We start from the raw sequence: 16,438 nt of genomic DNA, 5'->3' as shown, positions 1-16,438 counted from the left end.
CCACTTTTAGAAATTTATCTTATAGAAATATTTTCCCGGTATAAAATGACATGTATAGTGTTATTCACTGTGACATTGTTTATAACAGAAAAAGACTTAAAACGATCCTCAATAAAGAACTAATATATGATGAAAATTCACTACAGTGGAATATTATGCAGCCGTAAGAAATCATAAGGAATCTATATATTAATAGAAAAGTTATCTTCAAGGTATATATTTTAATTACTTTAAAAAGAAACTATTTATTTTAGAATAGTTTAAAATTGTGAAGATGGTACAGAGAACTTTTTTATGTCCCACATCCAATTTTCTCTATAATCAACATTTTACCTTAGTATATTTTTTATAATTAAGGAACCAATATTAATATATTAGCATTAACTGAAGTTCATACTTTATTCAGATTTTCTTGCTTTTTATGTAATGTCCCTTTTCTGTGCCAGGACCCCTTCCAGGATACCATGTTACACTTAGTTGTGTTATTTCCTTAGGTTCCTTTTGGCTATTACAGTTTCTCAGACTGTCCTTGTTTTTGATGACCTCAACAGTTTTTAAGAATACTGCTCAGGTGTTTTGTAAAATGTACCTCAAGTGGGACTTGTCTGATATTTTCCTCATGATTAGACTAGAGTTTTGGAGACAGAAGCCAAAGAGGCAAAATGCCATTCTTATCATATCATATCAAGGGTACAGTCTATGAATGTGACTTACCACTGTTGATGTTGACCTAGATCACCTGACTGATGTAGTGTTTGTCATGTTTCTTGACCATAAAGTTGCTCTTTTCTCCCCCTTTCCATACTGTCTTCTTTGGAAGGAAGTCACTATGTGCAGCCCACTCTTAAGAGGTAAAGAATTATGTTCCACCTTAATGACATAATCCATCATTGTGAGTTTTTTCTTTTTTTGGTTTTGCTATTTTTTTGAGCATTTCCTTACTTTCTGGTAGTAAAAGATGACCCAGGCTCATCTTGTACATTTCCTGCCCCAGTCCTAGAATCAGACATTTCTCTAAGAAGCCCTGGTTCTATTTATTGGAGGATGGTATTAAAAATCAAGTACTGGGCAGTAGGTGTGTTCATTGCTACCTGGAATATTGGTTTTGGGCCCTGTCAGCTGACAGAGTAAGGAAATGCATGTGCATATAGCAACTCCTGTATGTTCACGTGTCCGTATAACTTTATTTTATGTAACCATCTCTATCTATATTAAGCTCAACATGAATTCATATTGCTATCTCCAAATCTAATCAATTACCACACAGAACATTCTAGCCTCTTCCCGTTGGCTATCTGGAATCTCCCCAAGATATATATATTTCAAGTAAAAAAGCAGAAGGTGCACACTGATGTGTATGTTATCTTTTGTGCAAAGAGGGTAGAGAAATAAAAATATATATTTGTATTTGCATAGAGAAACTCTAAAATCTACCAAGAGAATAGAAAATATATGTTCCCACAAGAATTTGTACGCAAATGTTCATAGCGGCATTAGTTATAGTAGTGGTGGCGATGGGTGCACAACAATGTGAATGTACTTAATGCCACAGAAGTGCATACTTAAAAGTAGTTAAGATGGTAGATTTTATGTTCTATTAAAAAATACCATTTTTTTTAATATGGAAAAAAGGCTATTGCGTTTATTTTGCTTTCCTGTTTTCCACTCAGCGTGTTTTTAGGCTGTACAGCAGTCACTGTGTGACATCTGGTCCATTGCTGCTAACTGTGGCACGGTGGTCCATGGCTTTCCTGGCACATTTCATTTATTTTTTTTATTGAGATATAATTGACATATAACATTATATTAGTTTTTGGTGTATAATATAATGATTTGATATTTGTATGTATTGAAAAATAATGACCACAATAAGTCTATTAGAGAAATAATAACCACAATAAGTCTAGTTACCATCCATTACCATATATAGTAATACATTTTTATTTATCGTGATAAGAACTTTTAATATCTGCTCTCTTAGTAACTTTTGAATATGCAATACAGTACCATTAACTATAGTTACCATACTGTACATTACATCCTCAGGACTTATTTTATAACTGGAAGTTTGTACCTTTTGACCACAATCGCCCATTTTTCCCACTCATCACCCCCTGCCTCTGGCAACTACCAATTTGTTCTGTGTGTGTGTATGAGTTTATTTTACTTTAGATTTCACATCTGACTTATTTCACTTAGCACAATGCCCTCAAGGTCCATCCATGTTGTTGCAAGTGGCAAAATTTCCAGCACATATTAGGTCCCACTTTCTCAGAGACCAGAGGATGAAGTTATGGATGTATTCTGTAGGACTAAAGAAGTCGGGTTGAAGCTGTTCCTCTGATGTGGCCTTGTCGCCTTTGCAGGAAAATTGGAGGCTGTGGAGAAGGGTCTAGAGGAAATGGGGCCAGCAGCTGTAGAGAACAGCAGTTAAGAGATGAAATCTAGATTGCCAGGTGGCTTCAGGAGAGGCCGCCCCAGCACGAGCTATGGAGGGTGCAGGCAGCACGAGCTGTGGAGGGTGCAGGGTTCTACCCTTCCATAGCAGAACCCTGCTGCCCAGTGCTGTGAACAGAGAAAGCTACTGGTACTGAGGATCGAAAGAGCAGAAAGTGTTGTTACAGACCCACAGGAGATAGCAAAGACATAGTGGGAATGACCTCCCAGGGCATTAAGCTGGGCAAGGAGGCAGGTGCGGGTGAACTTGGATTGAGTCAGAAGAGGCTGTAGCGATGATGATGGAGGTAAGGTGCAGAGACCAGATTCGGCAGGCAAAAGGAAGGAGCAGTCAGGCCTGGCTGTAGCTTGAGGGGGAACTTCTGTTTTAGATTTGGATGTGGAGGAATGTGATGTATGCATGTTTGCGTATATGTTGGATGCATGTTTTAATTAGATATATTTATTAAATGTATGCTAATTTATCTCACATCTCCAATACAAGGCAGCCATGTGGTAAAACTCTGGGAAGGCGGTGCCCCTCATATCATAATCCAGATGTATAATGCCACCTTGAGTTGCTCAGCACACAAACTTTATATGTGGGGTTTGCTGGAACCTAAGAGTGACAATGATGAGCTTTTATCATCTATGAAATGCTTACGGTGTGCAAAGCACTGAGCACACTGCTTCACTTTTATTATCTCAGTCGTCCCTGCAACACACCTCTGAGATAGGCACTGTCACCCATAATTGACAGATGAGGAAAAAGACTGTTAGAGAAGGAACATAACTTGTCCAAGGCCACCCAGCCAGAAGTTGACCTTGGCTGTGGAACAAGCACTAGGCTTCCTAGAACCAACTGGGACTGCTGTGGACCTCTCAAAAGCTCAGGGGACCTGCTGGGTTTTGGGCCTTCCCAAATGATCCCTGTCTCTGCTTCTGGAGACCCTCGCTCCTTAGAGAGCAGCTCTGTCGAGAAAAGGTGGCAGAAGACAAGGGTGGCACAATCAGTCTTTAAGGGGCTTCTTAACAGAGTGTGACTTTTTCTGTCAGAAATGCTGAGGGGAGAGGAAGGCAGAAGGCAGCGGCAGGGCCGGAAATGATTCCTCAGGAGGCTGTGGTGGTGGCTCTGGAGGGAGTGCCGCGGACTCGGTTTAGTCTTTGAAGTCACGAAGGAGGCAGGGGGCGGGGCTGGTGCAGAGTCAGTCTCCAGATCAAGAGAGATTGGAATCTCACCCTCCAGCTAAGCGTAAGCGAGGCGAGTGGATTAGAGCGAATGGAGGGGAGCCTCGGAGCACTGCTGCGGGAGCAAACGCGACGCCGGCTACCCCGGGAAGCTGGAAGTGTGCACAAACCAGGAAGGAGTCGGAGTCCTTTGGGGTTGACAGCTCCCTAATCGAAGGGAATTTGGAGGCTGTTCCTGTCCAAGAGGTTGAAAAGCTCTCATGGCCAGGCGCCAGTGTCCAGGCCAGAGGGACCAGAGCTCTGGAAGCCATGGAGCGCTCAGAAGGACAGGGGAAGGACAAGTGTTGCGCAGCAGCTGCCGCAGGTGGTCTCCGGCTTCTCACTGCAGCGGTAAACTGCGGGTGGGGGAAAGGGCGTCCGAGGCAGAGACTCCAAGATCAAAACCTGGTGGACCAAGACTCTTCCATGCTCTCTGTAAGGGCACTAGTTTGGCAGGAGCAATTTTCTAGCAATAACAATGATTTGAATCTAAACACCTCTGAGGCAGGAATGAACTCACCTGTTGCCACAGCCCTCACCCCTCCCAGTCTCACACCCACCCAGGAGGGTCCGTTCATGTCTGACATGCTGGCTTTTGTAGCTGTTGGAATTTTGACCTTTGAGACATCTGCAGTGCCACCTTTGGAGACCCCAGTTTGAAGGGGAAGATGAGAGAGGAGGCTCAGGGACCCGTGGACCCCTAACTCTGCTCAGCTCTCAGTCGATACTGCTGCACTGTACTGCTCAGTTTATAGAGACTGCTGTGCAATTAGCATTACTGGCACTGCCCATAAACACCAACAGCACCCTCTAGCTTTTGTGACAATCACATTTCTAAATGCACCCTGGCAGCTACTGGGGCCCCTCTTTGGTGCTGGGGCCAGTTCTTTCCTGGCATAGAAACATAGAGACATAGAAGCCGGTTGCATGTGTCATTTATTATAATTATGCCTCTGAGTGAGAGAGAGAGGAGAGAGAGAGAAGAGAGAGGCTTTGCTGGGAGGGGTGGGCAGCAGGCCATTGTGGGCAGGACAGAAAGTGTGGTGAGCCTCCCCAGCCAGGGGACATTAGGGAAGTGTCACTTAATCTTTAATGAAATATATATATATATTTAGTGAGAGAGAGAGAGAGAGAGAGAAAGAGAGGGGCACACACTGACTGTGGGGTAAATTTAGCCACCAGAAGCCTGGCTGGGTAAAAAACGAAACACTTTGAGCTGGGGGTGGGCGGAAGCATGGAGGTCTACTGCTGGAGTAAGCATGACATCTTGGGCCCAGGTGTTGCTACGTGGAGCCCATTCCATCAGCAGAGACAATAGAGCTGAGAGCTGCAAAGAGTACCTGCCCCTTCGGGCAGAAGCCCCCCTGGGGCTGGTGGTGGTGGTGGCAGGGAGCAAGGCTCCTGAAGCCCCTCTATCCCCACATGGTTATCTGCAGCCACTGTGGGTAAAGAAGAAGCAGATGGGAGAGGTGAGGTGGGGCAGGATGGCTGGGGAGAGCAGAGCGAGGGTGGAGCCATGGGTGGGGGTATCGTAAGATCCCTTCCATGTACCTGGTTCAGGTTCAAGCAAATATAGCCAGTATTCTTGGGGTCCATGGTTAGAAAGTGCGCTGTTTGAAGGAGGAGGCAAGGGGAAAGGGGTCGACAGTTGAGTCAGACCCATTCCTAACTAGGAAAGATGTCAGAAAGGGCATAAGAGGTTGTCCCTTGATGCTACCCAGCTAAGCCCTCCACCCCCCCACCCCCACCAAGCAGGAGACTGATGATAACAACTCATAGAGCCTTGCTATGAGCCAGGCCCAGTTCTAAGTGCTCTCCATATGCTAACTCATTTCATCTGTACCTCTATCCCATGAGGGCAGGACTATTATCTCCATTTTATAGGTGAGGCAAAGGAGGCACAGAGAGATAAAGTGACTTGCTGAAGGCACCGAGCCAGCAAATGGTGGAGCTAGAATTTGAACCCAGATCACCTGTGACCTATAAGGCGGGGTGGCTCTGAGGCAGAGCCCCTCATGCGGATATGTGGGAGAAGGCCAGTAGTCTGGCTTAGGGTGGAGAACGGCAGGTGCCTGACTTACTGAACATGGCCTTCAGCCTCATGAAACAACCAATGAAGCTGTCGAAATCCATGATCATGTCCTCATTTGCATACCTGGCCACCAGCACCTGCACCACCTTGTTATTCACCTTGATGCCTGTGAGAGAGAGGAGTGTGGAGGTGGGGAGTCCCGCCATCTGACTACTGCTTCCCCCTTCCCTGCTCCCAAGGCCCCTTTCAACCCCTGGCCACCTGCTTTCTCAATTGCCAAGCGCAACTCATAGGAGTTCAAGGAACCCGAGTTGTCCTGGTCACACTCTTGGAAGATGTCCTGAAGAGACACACAGATGAGGTAGGGCCATGTGCATGGCGTGGTGGTTGAAGTAACGAAATATTTCAGTATGGCTGACTTGCAACTGCTACTCAAGAGCCCAGGGGCTCCCTCCCCTGGTCGACCCGCTGAGCTCCCACCATGTCTATTATCTGGCGACTGTAGGGTGAATTCCAAGCCTCACAGAGGGCTTCTGGCACCATGCCCAGGGCTCTCTGCATGCATCCCTTATGCTGGCTGATAGCAGGATTATACTGCATATTAAATATTTTGACTAAATAATACATCAACACTGCAACAGATCCTGTCCTGTGGTGTGTGCGTGTGTGTGTGTGTGTGCGTGTAGTCAGGTGCTCCAGTTCTAGCTTCATTCTTACTAGTTCCCATGCCTCTTGAGGACCTTCCTTTCTCACCCCTTAAAGTGCCCCCTCAATACCCTTTACCGTCCATTTCTTGATTTTTTTCCACAGGATCTGGAATTCCGGAAGTCCCAGCTTGCCAGAGCAATCTTTCTGAAGGGTGGTCAAGGATATCAGAGAAGGGAGTGAGTGAGGTGGGGGGCGGGGGTCATCCTGGGGGCAGGGGAGCAGAGGGACTCACAGATGGGGGACAAGACCAGGGCGTCCTGCATGGTAACTATGATAACAGCCAGAGGAACTGGCATCTTTTGCTACCCCAGAACCTATGCCCAACAGGAAGGAGGGCATTACTGACCAGAGATTAGCCACATCAAGGCCTGGCTGAGGGGTAGTGGGATAGGGGTGGGAGAACACTGGACAGCACTGCCCCCTGGGCGGGAAGATACATCCATGATGTTGATCATGCAACGGCACACGTCTACGCTAAAGTCCTTGGTCCTGATGTTTTTGACTGTGAGGGAGGAGAGGGGCAGAAAAAAGAGAAGGAGTGAGTAGGGAGTCGTGGGGGATGCAGAGTGGTCAAGGTGGGGTGAATACTGTGGGGGAAGGGCTGTGAGTAGTGGGGTCAAAGACTCACGTTTGTGGACCACCTTGTTGAGCAGCCTTTGTAGCTCATACATGCCTATCTCCTTGTCCTAGGGAGGGGGACCGTAAACCCTTGCTCTGGTCCCTTCAGCTCCCATCCACCTCCTTTCAGCTTCTAGCTCTCAACCTCTCACCTCTCCTCCTGCCACTATCTCAAACAAATGTTTGAACTCCTGGTTTATGTCATGCTCAGAGACGTTTTCCTGGAGGGAAAGGAATGAGAGAGGGACCGAGTCCAGGAAGTTCCTTTACATCCCCCAGAGGCTTCCTCCAGCCCCCCCCCACCCACCCCCGACACCAGAGCCTCTCCTCACCTCTTGGAGTAGCTCAGCACAGTTGACTTGATCCATTTCCCTGGGCAAAAGTGAATGAAGCTTGGGGGTTACCAGGGGTCAGGGAGACATGAATTTCAGTGGGGTGGTCAGAGGGGAACGGGCTCCATGGCATTTGGGTTCTGGTTCTGGCTCTGCTACTCACTGGGATTCCCCTCCACGTGCCTCAGTTCCCCTGACTAAAATGGGGACAGGTTTGGGGAGGACCAGGTGACTGCTTCCTGAGCTTGACATCTTACAGCTCTTGGGCATATGGCCTTGGAGCAATGAGGTGGGGGCCCTCACCAGGACATGCTGTGCTTCTCTGTGAAGACCCGAAGCAGAAAGTCAGCATCCCTGTGCGGCTCAAAGGTGGAGGGAATGATGATATATTCCCCTGGAGGCAGCTGGAGATAGCTGCTCACTTCACGTGAGTTGGCGAAGATCTCTGAGAAGCCTTGGTTCTGATACTTTATGAAGAAGTCCTTCTTCAAGCGGATATCTTGGATGTTCTGCAACTACATGTGCCCTGGAGGTGGGTACAGGGCCGGCCTGGGAGGGCTGGGAGAGAGAGGGACCCCACAAGGTGAAGCCTGCTTGGGTAGGGTTGCAGGGAGACACGTCCACCAACTGACCGGGCCTGGCCCCCGTCCAAGTGGCAGGTAACCCTGGTGTGGTCTCTTCTTTCCTTGAATCCCACCCAGGGCCCGAGGGGGCTGGACTTCTAACCCAGTGAGCCCCAGAGCTCTTCGCCAAATTCCACCCTTTGCCCATCCACATGCATCCTGGCCAGGATCAAGCCCCATGTCTTCTGTACCTCCTTTGGGACCTAAGAAAGGGAGAGAGAGGCAGGTCAGATCCCCAGGATGGTGAAGGGGTTCAGGCTGTGAAAGCCCAGCGGGGTGTGCATAGTGTTCGTAGTGTGCATGGTGTGCATAGTGTGTGTGTGTGTGTGTGTGTGTGTGTGTGTGTGTGTGTGTGTGTGTTGAGCAGGGGTGTGTTAAGGGCACTGGGACACTGGTGAGGGAGTGGGGTATGGCTCTGTTAGCTAAAAGTCCTGGCGTTAAGAATTCCTCAGCTTTGGGCAGGAAAGTACAGTTTATACAGAATTTTTGCCAGGGGGAGATTTTTACCACTGCAGGTTGAGGACAGGCAACGGAATCCCCATGAGGTAAGGTAACTTTGCCCAACTTCACTGCTAAACGGTGACGTATCTGGGATGGAAAACCTAGGAGAGCATTTTCCTGAACATGATAGCATTTCCCTGCAACACTCACATCTTGTAAGAAGCTAATAGGGGATTATGGAATTGAGGATTGAGCACAAATGAAATAGTAAAAAGATGAGTTAAACCCAGATAAATGGGTTTCTGCTCTCCTGCAGGGATGACCAGAACCTTTAACATGCTGACGACACTGTAGAGCTCTGGGTGGAGGGCAGAAGACAACTGGAAAGAGTGCATCTAGCCTTGGAAATGTCCTGAGGCGCATCGGGTAACCTGGTGGCCTTGCAGCCTGGGGAAAAGGGCCCTGCTTGCATCTGTTTTGTTCACTGTTAAACTACTGGAGACTGGACCAGGGCCCAGCATACACAGTAGGAGTTCCATAAATCGTCATTAAATATATAAGAGAAAGAACAAATGGGCATTTCTAGGATTTTGAAAAGCGCAGTTTGGGAAACACTTAAAAGGGATTTCTCTTGGCCCCTGGAGTCAAGGCTCTTGGTGGGACATCTAGGGGTAGGCTCAGCCGGGCTTGTGTGGAAGTCTCGGAATGTCTGGGAATCAGGACACAGGCTCTGCTGTTGACCCTCAGATATGTGAGTTTGAGCGAGTGACCTCAATGCTGTGGCTCTCAATCTCCTTCCTGTTCAGAAAAGGCGTCCCTGTTCATAAGGCCTTTGGAACAATGCAGGGCACAAAGGAAGTGCTATCTAAACATTTCGGATCCAAAAACCTGTTAAAAGGAAATTGCTGCCCTACTTTTAAAGCGCAAAGCACCACTCAAGCAAGAGCCAGGGCTGTGGATCCTGTTGGAAAGGGTCCCACTCCCTGGTGGGCAGTGGTCCCGGGAAGGAGGACGGGGTGAGGGAGCAAGAGTGGCTGGAGGATCAGCTGGGGTGCCCACCGTGTAGATGATAAAGCCAATGGTCTGTAATGGGGCCCCTTGGGGTCGTGCCTGCCGCCAGTTCTTCTGCATCAGGGCTATCAGGCAGGTACAGATGGCTTCCTCGTCCTCTGGGTCATCCTCCACGGGGAGAGAGATCCTAAACTGGGGGTTGGTCCAGAATGTGTCTGTAAAAGAAGCAGGTCGGGATGTCTCTACCCTGCCCAGGGCTCAGTGCCTCTCAGCCACATGCCCACCTCCTCAGCAGAGCCCAGTGGGATCTGATGGGCCCCTGACTTTGGACACCAGATCCCTGTGACCCTGCATACCCCAGGTAGGGTTGTACGGGTGACTCAGGGACCCATCCCTGGCTCCCTGCCTCCTGAATCCCCTCACCCACCGAGGTGGCTTCTGCAGCCCCCTGCAGTGCTGCCCCTCCGCCAGCTGCCCTCGTAGAAGGTGATGTGCCAACAGCTCCTATAGTCCCCAGCGAGTGCATCAGGCATCAAGCTGCAAATTTCCAGGGACGTGAAGTTCTTCAGGAAATCTTGGTAGGACATCCTGTGGTGGAGGGGGTGGGTACTATGTCAGCGGCATACCCACACCCATAGGAACCCTCCTCCCCGTCCTGTCCCAGGAGGGTCCATGTCCAAGGTGCAGGTGGGAGGGGGCAGGAGAGATGAAGGGGTGCAGTATGGGTGGAGAAGGAAGCCCATCCAAGCCGCACTGACCAGAACTCCCCATCCTCCATCTTGTGCAGCAGCTGCTTCTGGATGTCTGGGGACACCTCTTCCCACTCCACAGAGCTGGAGCAGAGATAGGAAGTGAAGGAGGAGGGGCTGTGGGTCAGGAGGCATCTCCTTTCTCACGAAGCCATTCCCTCACCCCTGATGCCTGCCTACTGCGCGTCCTGAGTTAGATGGAGAATCTAGAGGGGAGGGATGCGCCCAGGTGCACCAGTGGGTCCCTCTGTGACACGGCCTCGTTCATGGGCCTGCTGTGTGCTCTGCCTCTCACCTGAGAGCTCTGGTCAGGGCCACCTACTTGTCACTCCAGGCTCCATTCCACTCAATTCGGCCCCAGGGATTCCGGACCCGAATCAGGGTTTCCGTCCTGCCTTGGTACCAGATCTGGGTGGAGAGTGTGCAAAGATCAGGAGCATAGGGACAAGAGGAAGCTCTCTTCCTGCACATGCCTCTCGGGGTAGGATGCAGTTGTCAGACTCACGTCCTGAAGGTCAGTCACTGAGTAAGCATGTCCTCTCACCAGCATCCTCTGGGTCATGGATTCCAGCTCACTGCTGCTGGTGATCTACAGAACAGAGAGGAAGGAGAGCAATTCAGGATCTGGTCAGAGGGACTGGGGCAACCGCAGAGGGGGTGGACTCTGCGGGCTCATTTCTTTAAGATCAAGCTTTGTATTTTCAAATAATTGTCGATTGACATGCAGTTGTAAAACTCGATACAGAGAGATCTCATGATGCACCCCATATTCAGTTTCCCATGGCTGTAACATCTTTCAAAACTATAGTACAATATCAAAACCAGGGTGTCGGTGTGGATGCAATTCACCAATCTTATACAGTTTTACCAGTACTCATGCGTGTATTCTATGCAGTTTTATCATATGTGTGGTTTTGTGTATCCACCATAGTCAGGATGTAGAAGAGGTCTGTCACCACAAGCATCCTTCCTGTTGGCCTTTTATAACCACACCCACCTCTTCTTAATACCCTCCTCCCTAACTTCTGACAACCACTAATCTGTTTTCCATTTTTTTTCATTTTGTCACTTCAACACTGTCATGTAAATCAAATCATATAGTAGGGAACCTTTTGAGACTGGCTTTTTAAAATTCAGCACAATTCCCTTGAGATTTTCCCAAGTTGTTATACGTGTTAATAGTTCATTTCTTTTTACTGTGGAGCGTGTTCCATGGTGTGCACACCACTGTCTAACTATTCACCCTTTGAAGGACATCTAGGTTGTTTGCAGTTTCTGGCCGTTACGAATAAAGCTGCTATAAACATTTATGTTCAGGCTTTTTGTGTGGACATAAGTCTTCATTGCTCTGGGATAAATGCCCAAGACTGCAATTGTGGGGTCATACAGTAGAACTCTGCATTCATTTATTTATTTGAACAAATATTTGTTGGATATCTATTGCATAGCAAGCCCCATCCTAAGTCCCAGGATCCAGCAGTGAATGAGACAACAAAGTCACTGCCCTCATTGAATGTGAAAACTGTCTGGAGAAGATAGGCTGTGAATAAATACATAGATAATTTCACATTGTAATTTCAAAGTAGAAAGTGGATGGGGGTAGGAACAGCTAATTTAAAAGGAAGAACAACTAATTTGGGAGGCAGGGAAGACCAGCCTGAGGAAAGGGCATTTGAATTGAAATGCGAATGAGAAGGAGACAGCTATTGTGGGTATTTGGAGAAAGAACCTTCTAGATGAAAGCAACAGGAGGTGCAAAGGCCCTGAGGCAGGACCAAGCATGACTTACTTCGATGGAGCAGGCCATGAGGGAGGATCGATCTATCGCCTTCCTAAGAATTCTTAGCAGGTTCTTAGGGGGCCTCTGGAGTTGGAAGTTCTGGGTCACTCCCCCCGTGAAGTCTTCAAAGCCTTCCACTGTGTTGCCCCCTGACAGTGCTTCATAGGACCCACTCAGCCTAGAAGGCACAGAGGGGGCACTGTTCGGGCTCTGGGACAGAGATGTGAGCTTGGGCATCAGAAGGTGTGGTGAGGGAAGAAAAGGATGCCCTGCCATGCCCCTGCCTCGTTCCTTGATTCCGGCTGCCCCCACGGCTGCCACCTAGTGGGGCAGGTTTGAAGGCAAGCTCGGTTCATTGACTCAGGTCACTCACTTGGCATACGCCTTCTCCAGCAGGGCACTCCAGAACTCAGAGCGCTCGCCTGAGTGCACGAATACCAGCTTGCCGTTCTTTGTGGGCAGCAGGTCATCGACCACCACGTCCACCCACTGCCCAAACTGCCAAATCTGTGGGCAGTGAGGTGGACTTCAGCAGGGCATGGGGCATCTATCTGCCCCAGGATCCCCTCCAAGCACATGCATAGTAACTTGTGCGCACGCACACACACACCACACACACACACACACACACACACACACACACACACACACACACACACCCCCCCCACACCTTATGTGAGAACTCTGTTACATGAGCGCCTCCTGGTGGCCAGGTTTAGTCACATGCCAGTGTCAGAGAGCTCACTCCCCAGAATGGCGAAATAGTGATTGAAAGACAATGGAAAGCATGAACCTCACTCCCAGGCTCACTTCTAGGTCCTGCCATGGCCTCCAGGGGGACACCACCCATCTTTTGACTTGGACTGGACCTTAGGATTTCTGAGGTCTTATGATTCGCAGAAACATTTTATGACATAGGGAATTCATTCACATGTTGCTAAATTTAAAGAGCAGATCACAGAAATTATGTGACAGAGACTCCCGATATCACACACACACATATACATATCTACGGAGAGACAGAGAGAAAGAAGGAGAAGGAGATCCACAAACCGATCATTATTTTTGGGAGGGGGTTAAAATATTAGTGAGCAGATTTTGAGTGATTTCTTTAGTTAACAGCTATTTGCCTGATAATAGAAAAACCCGCATTAATAAATGTCATTTTTCAAAGAGAAAAGAATAAAGGTAAACTTCAAAGCACATACTAATTCTCTCTTTCCCTCTCGCTGTTCCTCTACCCCACAAAGAAACTCTGGCTTTCAAACGGCCCTTCACCTGAAAATGGAATATGCCAGCATAGTTCTTCTTGAAGCTCTGCTCCTTGGGTACCACGCGGTACAGCAATTTGGGGCACGTGGTAAGGGAGCCGATGGCAGCCAGCAGCCAGCAGTCCCCTGGAAAGACAGGCAGGGGCTTCCCCCTGAGCACTCTCATGTTTATGTAAGTCCTGGAATCCAAGACCTTGAGGAACGGGAGTGGGTTCTGTGGTTCCCCCGCACCCCCGGCTGACCTTCCTGCTAAGGAAGCAAGCAGGGAGAAGCAGGGATGAAGGGACAGGCTCCAGGTCGGGGTGGGGTGAGGAATGGGGGTGTAAATTTCTCTACCATTTCTGTTAGGTGAAAGATTTACAAATTAGAGCCAGATGCTTTTGCTTTGAGACTTGAGGAGGAAGAATTTTTGCACTTGGCCTTGCTCCTCACTCTGGAGCTGTTTTTTTTGGGAGAGAGCCAGTCATCTCCCATCCCTCAAACGAATCCAGTCACCTTCCCCCATGGCTCCCCACCTCCACGTCAAGACTACACTGGTGTCGCGACCAAGACATCTCTTCCCGATGTCACCCATGTAATATTGGGTCCCTGGGCTGGGCTTTGGGCACAGGGGCAGTATGCCTGGTCTGAGGTCATCCGTTGTCATCTCTCTCCTGGGGATCTCAGACCCTGTGGGCTGAGGCGGTGGGGCAGGTGGTGCCTCGTGTGAGTACTTTGGGCCAGGCTGAGGCTGAGTGCACTGGGACCGCTCCTGTGATTACCAGTGACCTCTGGTTGTCTGAAGTACCCAGGAGGGAGGCAGAAGGTGGGGAAGGAGAGTTAAAGACACTGCGATCCACCACTGCCAAAAAGGAACCTAGAGAGAAGCCATTTTTTTTCCTCTGATAGCACAGGCTGCTCCAGCCTAGTGAGCCTCAGTGGTTGCTGTGGGACTTGAGGTTTCCTTGGCCTCTGCCCTTTCCATACCCTGCCGCATTCTCTGCCACACAACCAAGATAGAATTCATCCACAGGGTAAGCCCACCCTGGCCTTTTCCCTAAAGCTGCAATGAGGGTTTTGGAGGAAACTGTGAAATAGGACCAGGCTTAAGGAGGAAGATATTTCTTGGGACTGTCCCTGGGAGCCTGTGGGAGAACGGGTTGAGGGAGCCCAAGCCTTCGTACTTTTTACCCTAGACTGAGGAAGTTCTGGCTCCTGCAGTGGCTTTAAAATATGTCAATTTCTTTGACACTCCTCCCATCAAGAGGCAGAGCCTCCTTCCTCTCCCCTTGAGTGTGGGCCAGGTATTGCATTTGCTTCTAACAAGTAGAACATGGTGGAGGTTATCTGTGTGTGTGTGTGTGTGTGTGTGTGTGTGTGTGTGTGTGTGTGTTCACCTGAGACTAGGTGGTCAGGGCATTGAGGCTTGCTCCTTGTTCTTCTCTCTCTTAGATGACTCTCTCTGGAGGAAGCCAGCTACCATGTATGGACACTCAGGCCTCCTGCCATGTGAGCGCACCACCTTGGAAGCCGATCCTCCAGCTCCCATCCAACCTTCAGATTACCTTCAGATGACCACAGCCCTGACTTGCATGTTGACTGCAGCCTCGTGAGAGACCCGCACCTGGTTACGCTGCTTCTGAATTCCTGCCCCCCAGAAACTGTGAGATGATATCACATTTGTTGTTATTTTAAGCCACTGAAGTCTTGAGGTAATTTACTGTGTAGCAGTCAATAACTAATATACCGCACACGCTCCCCCCCCCCCCCCCCCCCCCAGTTTACTCCCAGACCTAGCAGCAGGTGGGGTGGAATCTGGATTAGGGGAGGAGCAGGAAGACCCACCTGACACTCTCACCACCATTTCCTCAGGAGGGGAGCGACAGGGAAAAAGAAGAGCTTGTCTGAATCTAGGGGTCCCAGTTCTCCAGCCTCAAAAGACACTTTGGAACTCCCCCCCATCTCAGCCCTCTTCCCCGGTTCACCCCCATCCCCCAGTGGAGACCAATTTTTTTGTTCCCCACTCACCAAGTATCCCCTGGCAGATGTCTGTCGAGGTGACACCATCCACAATGAAGTGAGGATTGCTTGTGATTTCCTGCAGTGAAGGAATCCAGGTTTCGGGGAGCCCAGGACACCCCCCCTCCCAACCTCCCTCCAATCTTTCTCGGAGAATGATGCCCACCTCAAAGTCCTAGGGGAAAACACGAATGTGGGGAAAGGAGAGGGTATGGTACGGTACCAGTTGTAAATTGTGATAGCAAAGGTTAATGAGTGACTTCCTAAGGGGTTATCTGAGAGGTTTTACTTAAGCATGTCCAGAATTGTCCCCAGCTCTGATGAAGGCAGAGCTTAGTGCCAGGGCCAGGATAGGGCTATGGGGGACTGGAGCTCATTAAAGTGAATGGGGCATCGCTACGATCGGCCCCTCGCCCGCCCAGGAGTCCATGCCTCCCCTCCCAGTGCCCACAGTGGGACGCTGCCAGCAGATGTTCTGCACAGTTTTGGAGTCGGGTCCCAGTTCCTTGAAGCCCAATGAAGTGGGTTCTGGAGGGAATATGGGATCCTGGAACAGTTCCCCCTTCCTCAGACAGAGTGCTTGAAGCTCCTCAAAGCTCTGGTCACAGTAGTTCTGGGCATTGTGGTGTTGGCCCAGGCCGCTGGCCTTGAGTCGGTTCTGGCTTATGTGAGCCGCCATTCCCTTATCGGTGAACATGGTCTCCACTTAATAATAAAAAGAGAAATAACCCTGTTAAAAAATGGATCCGAATAGATCTTTTTCTGGAGAAGAGATACAAATGACTGATACTCAAATGCTCAACATCTTTAAGTCACCAGACAAACGCAAACCACGACCACAATCATATATCACTTAACACCCACTAGACCCACTAGGATGGCTATAATCAAAGACTGGTAATAACAAGTGTTGGTGAGGATGTGGAGAAATCGGAACCCTCATACACTGCTTGTGGAAAGGTAAAAGGGTGCAGCCAGTGTGGAAAATAGTCTGGTAGTTCCTCAACAGTTAAACATAGAATTATCGTATGATCCAACAATTCCACCCCTAGGTATACACTCAAGAGAAATGAAAACATATGTCCATTCAAAACCTCATACACAGATGTTCAAAGCAGCGTTATTTATAATAGCAAAAAGGTGAGAAAAAAAAATTCCCATCAGCTGTTGAATGGATAAACAAAATGAGGAATATACCTACAATGGTATATT

The 16,438-nt window shown here is 49.0% G+C and overlaps 1 protein-coding gene across 1 annotated transcript; it reads right to left on the bottom strand.

Moving 5' to 3' along the window:
• Window positions 1–4,974: 4,974 nt before the first annotated feature.
• CAPN11 (calpain 11) lies at window positions 4,975–15,914 on the bottom strand. The gene is made up of 21 exons (XM_016128510.2): window positions 15,678–15,914; window positions 15,236–15,305; window positions 13,236–13,354; window positions 12,331–12,464; window positions 11,967–12,135; window positions 10,683–10,766; window positions 10,500–10,585; window positions 10,187–10,261; window positions 9,856–10,016; window positions 9,477–9,643; window positions 8,168–8,179; window positions 7,657–7,868; window positions 7,354–7,393; window positions 7,174–7,242; window positions 7,032–7,089; window positions 6,841–6,905; window positions 6,479–6,547; window positions 5,957–6,035; window positions 5,745–5,861; window positions 5,215–5,273; window positions 4,975–5,102 (listed from the first exon to the last, which is right to left on the bottom strand). Exons 1-21 carry the CDS (start codon window positions 15,903–15,905, stop codon window positions 5,076–5,078), a joined length of 2,100 nt encoding a protein of 699 aa, XP_015983996.2. The 5' UTR covers window positions 15,906–15,914; the 3' UTR covers window positions 4,975–5,075.
• Window positions 15,915–16,438: the final 524 nt, after the last annotated feature.

Source organism: Rousettus aegyptiacus, unplaced genomic scaffold (assembly GCF_014176215.1).
Source record: "Rousettus aegyptiacus isolate mRouAeg1 unplaced genomic scaffold, mRouAeg1.p scaffold_m13_p_1, whole genome shotgun sequence".
Classification (NCBI taxonomy): Eukaryota; Metazoa; Chordata; class Mammalia; order Chiroptera; family Pteropodidae; genus Rousettus; species Rousettus aegyptiacus.
The sequence above is the reverse complement of the archived record's forward strand: the minus strand, read 5'-3'. Positions and strand labels throughout refer to the sequence as shown.

Excerpts from the sequence above, each read along its gene's own strand:
- CAPN11 (XM_016128510.2), bottom strand. The coding sequence starts at position 15,905 with ATGGCGGCTCACATAAGCCAGAACCGACTCAAGGCCAGCGGCCTGGGC. Across the intron at positions 13,355-15,235 it reads CATCTGCCAGGGGATACTTG|GGGACTGCTGGCTGCTGGCT; the intron begins GTGAGTGGGGAA and ends CTGTCTTTCCAG. Across the intron at positions 7,243-7,353 it reads GTGCTGAGCTACTCCAAGAG|GAAAACGTCTCTGAGCATGA; the intron begins GTGAGGAGAGGC and ends CTTTCCCTCCAG.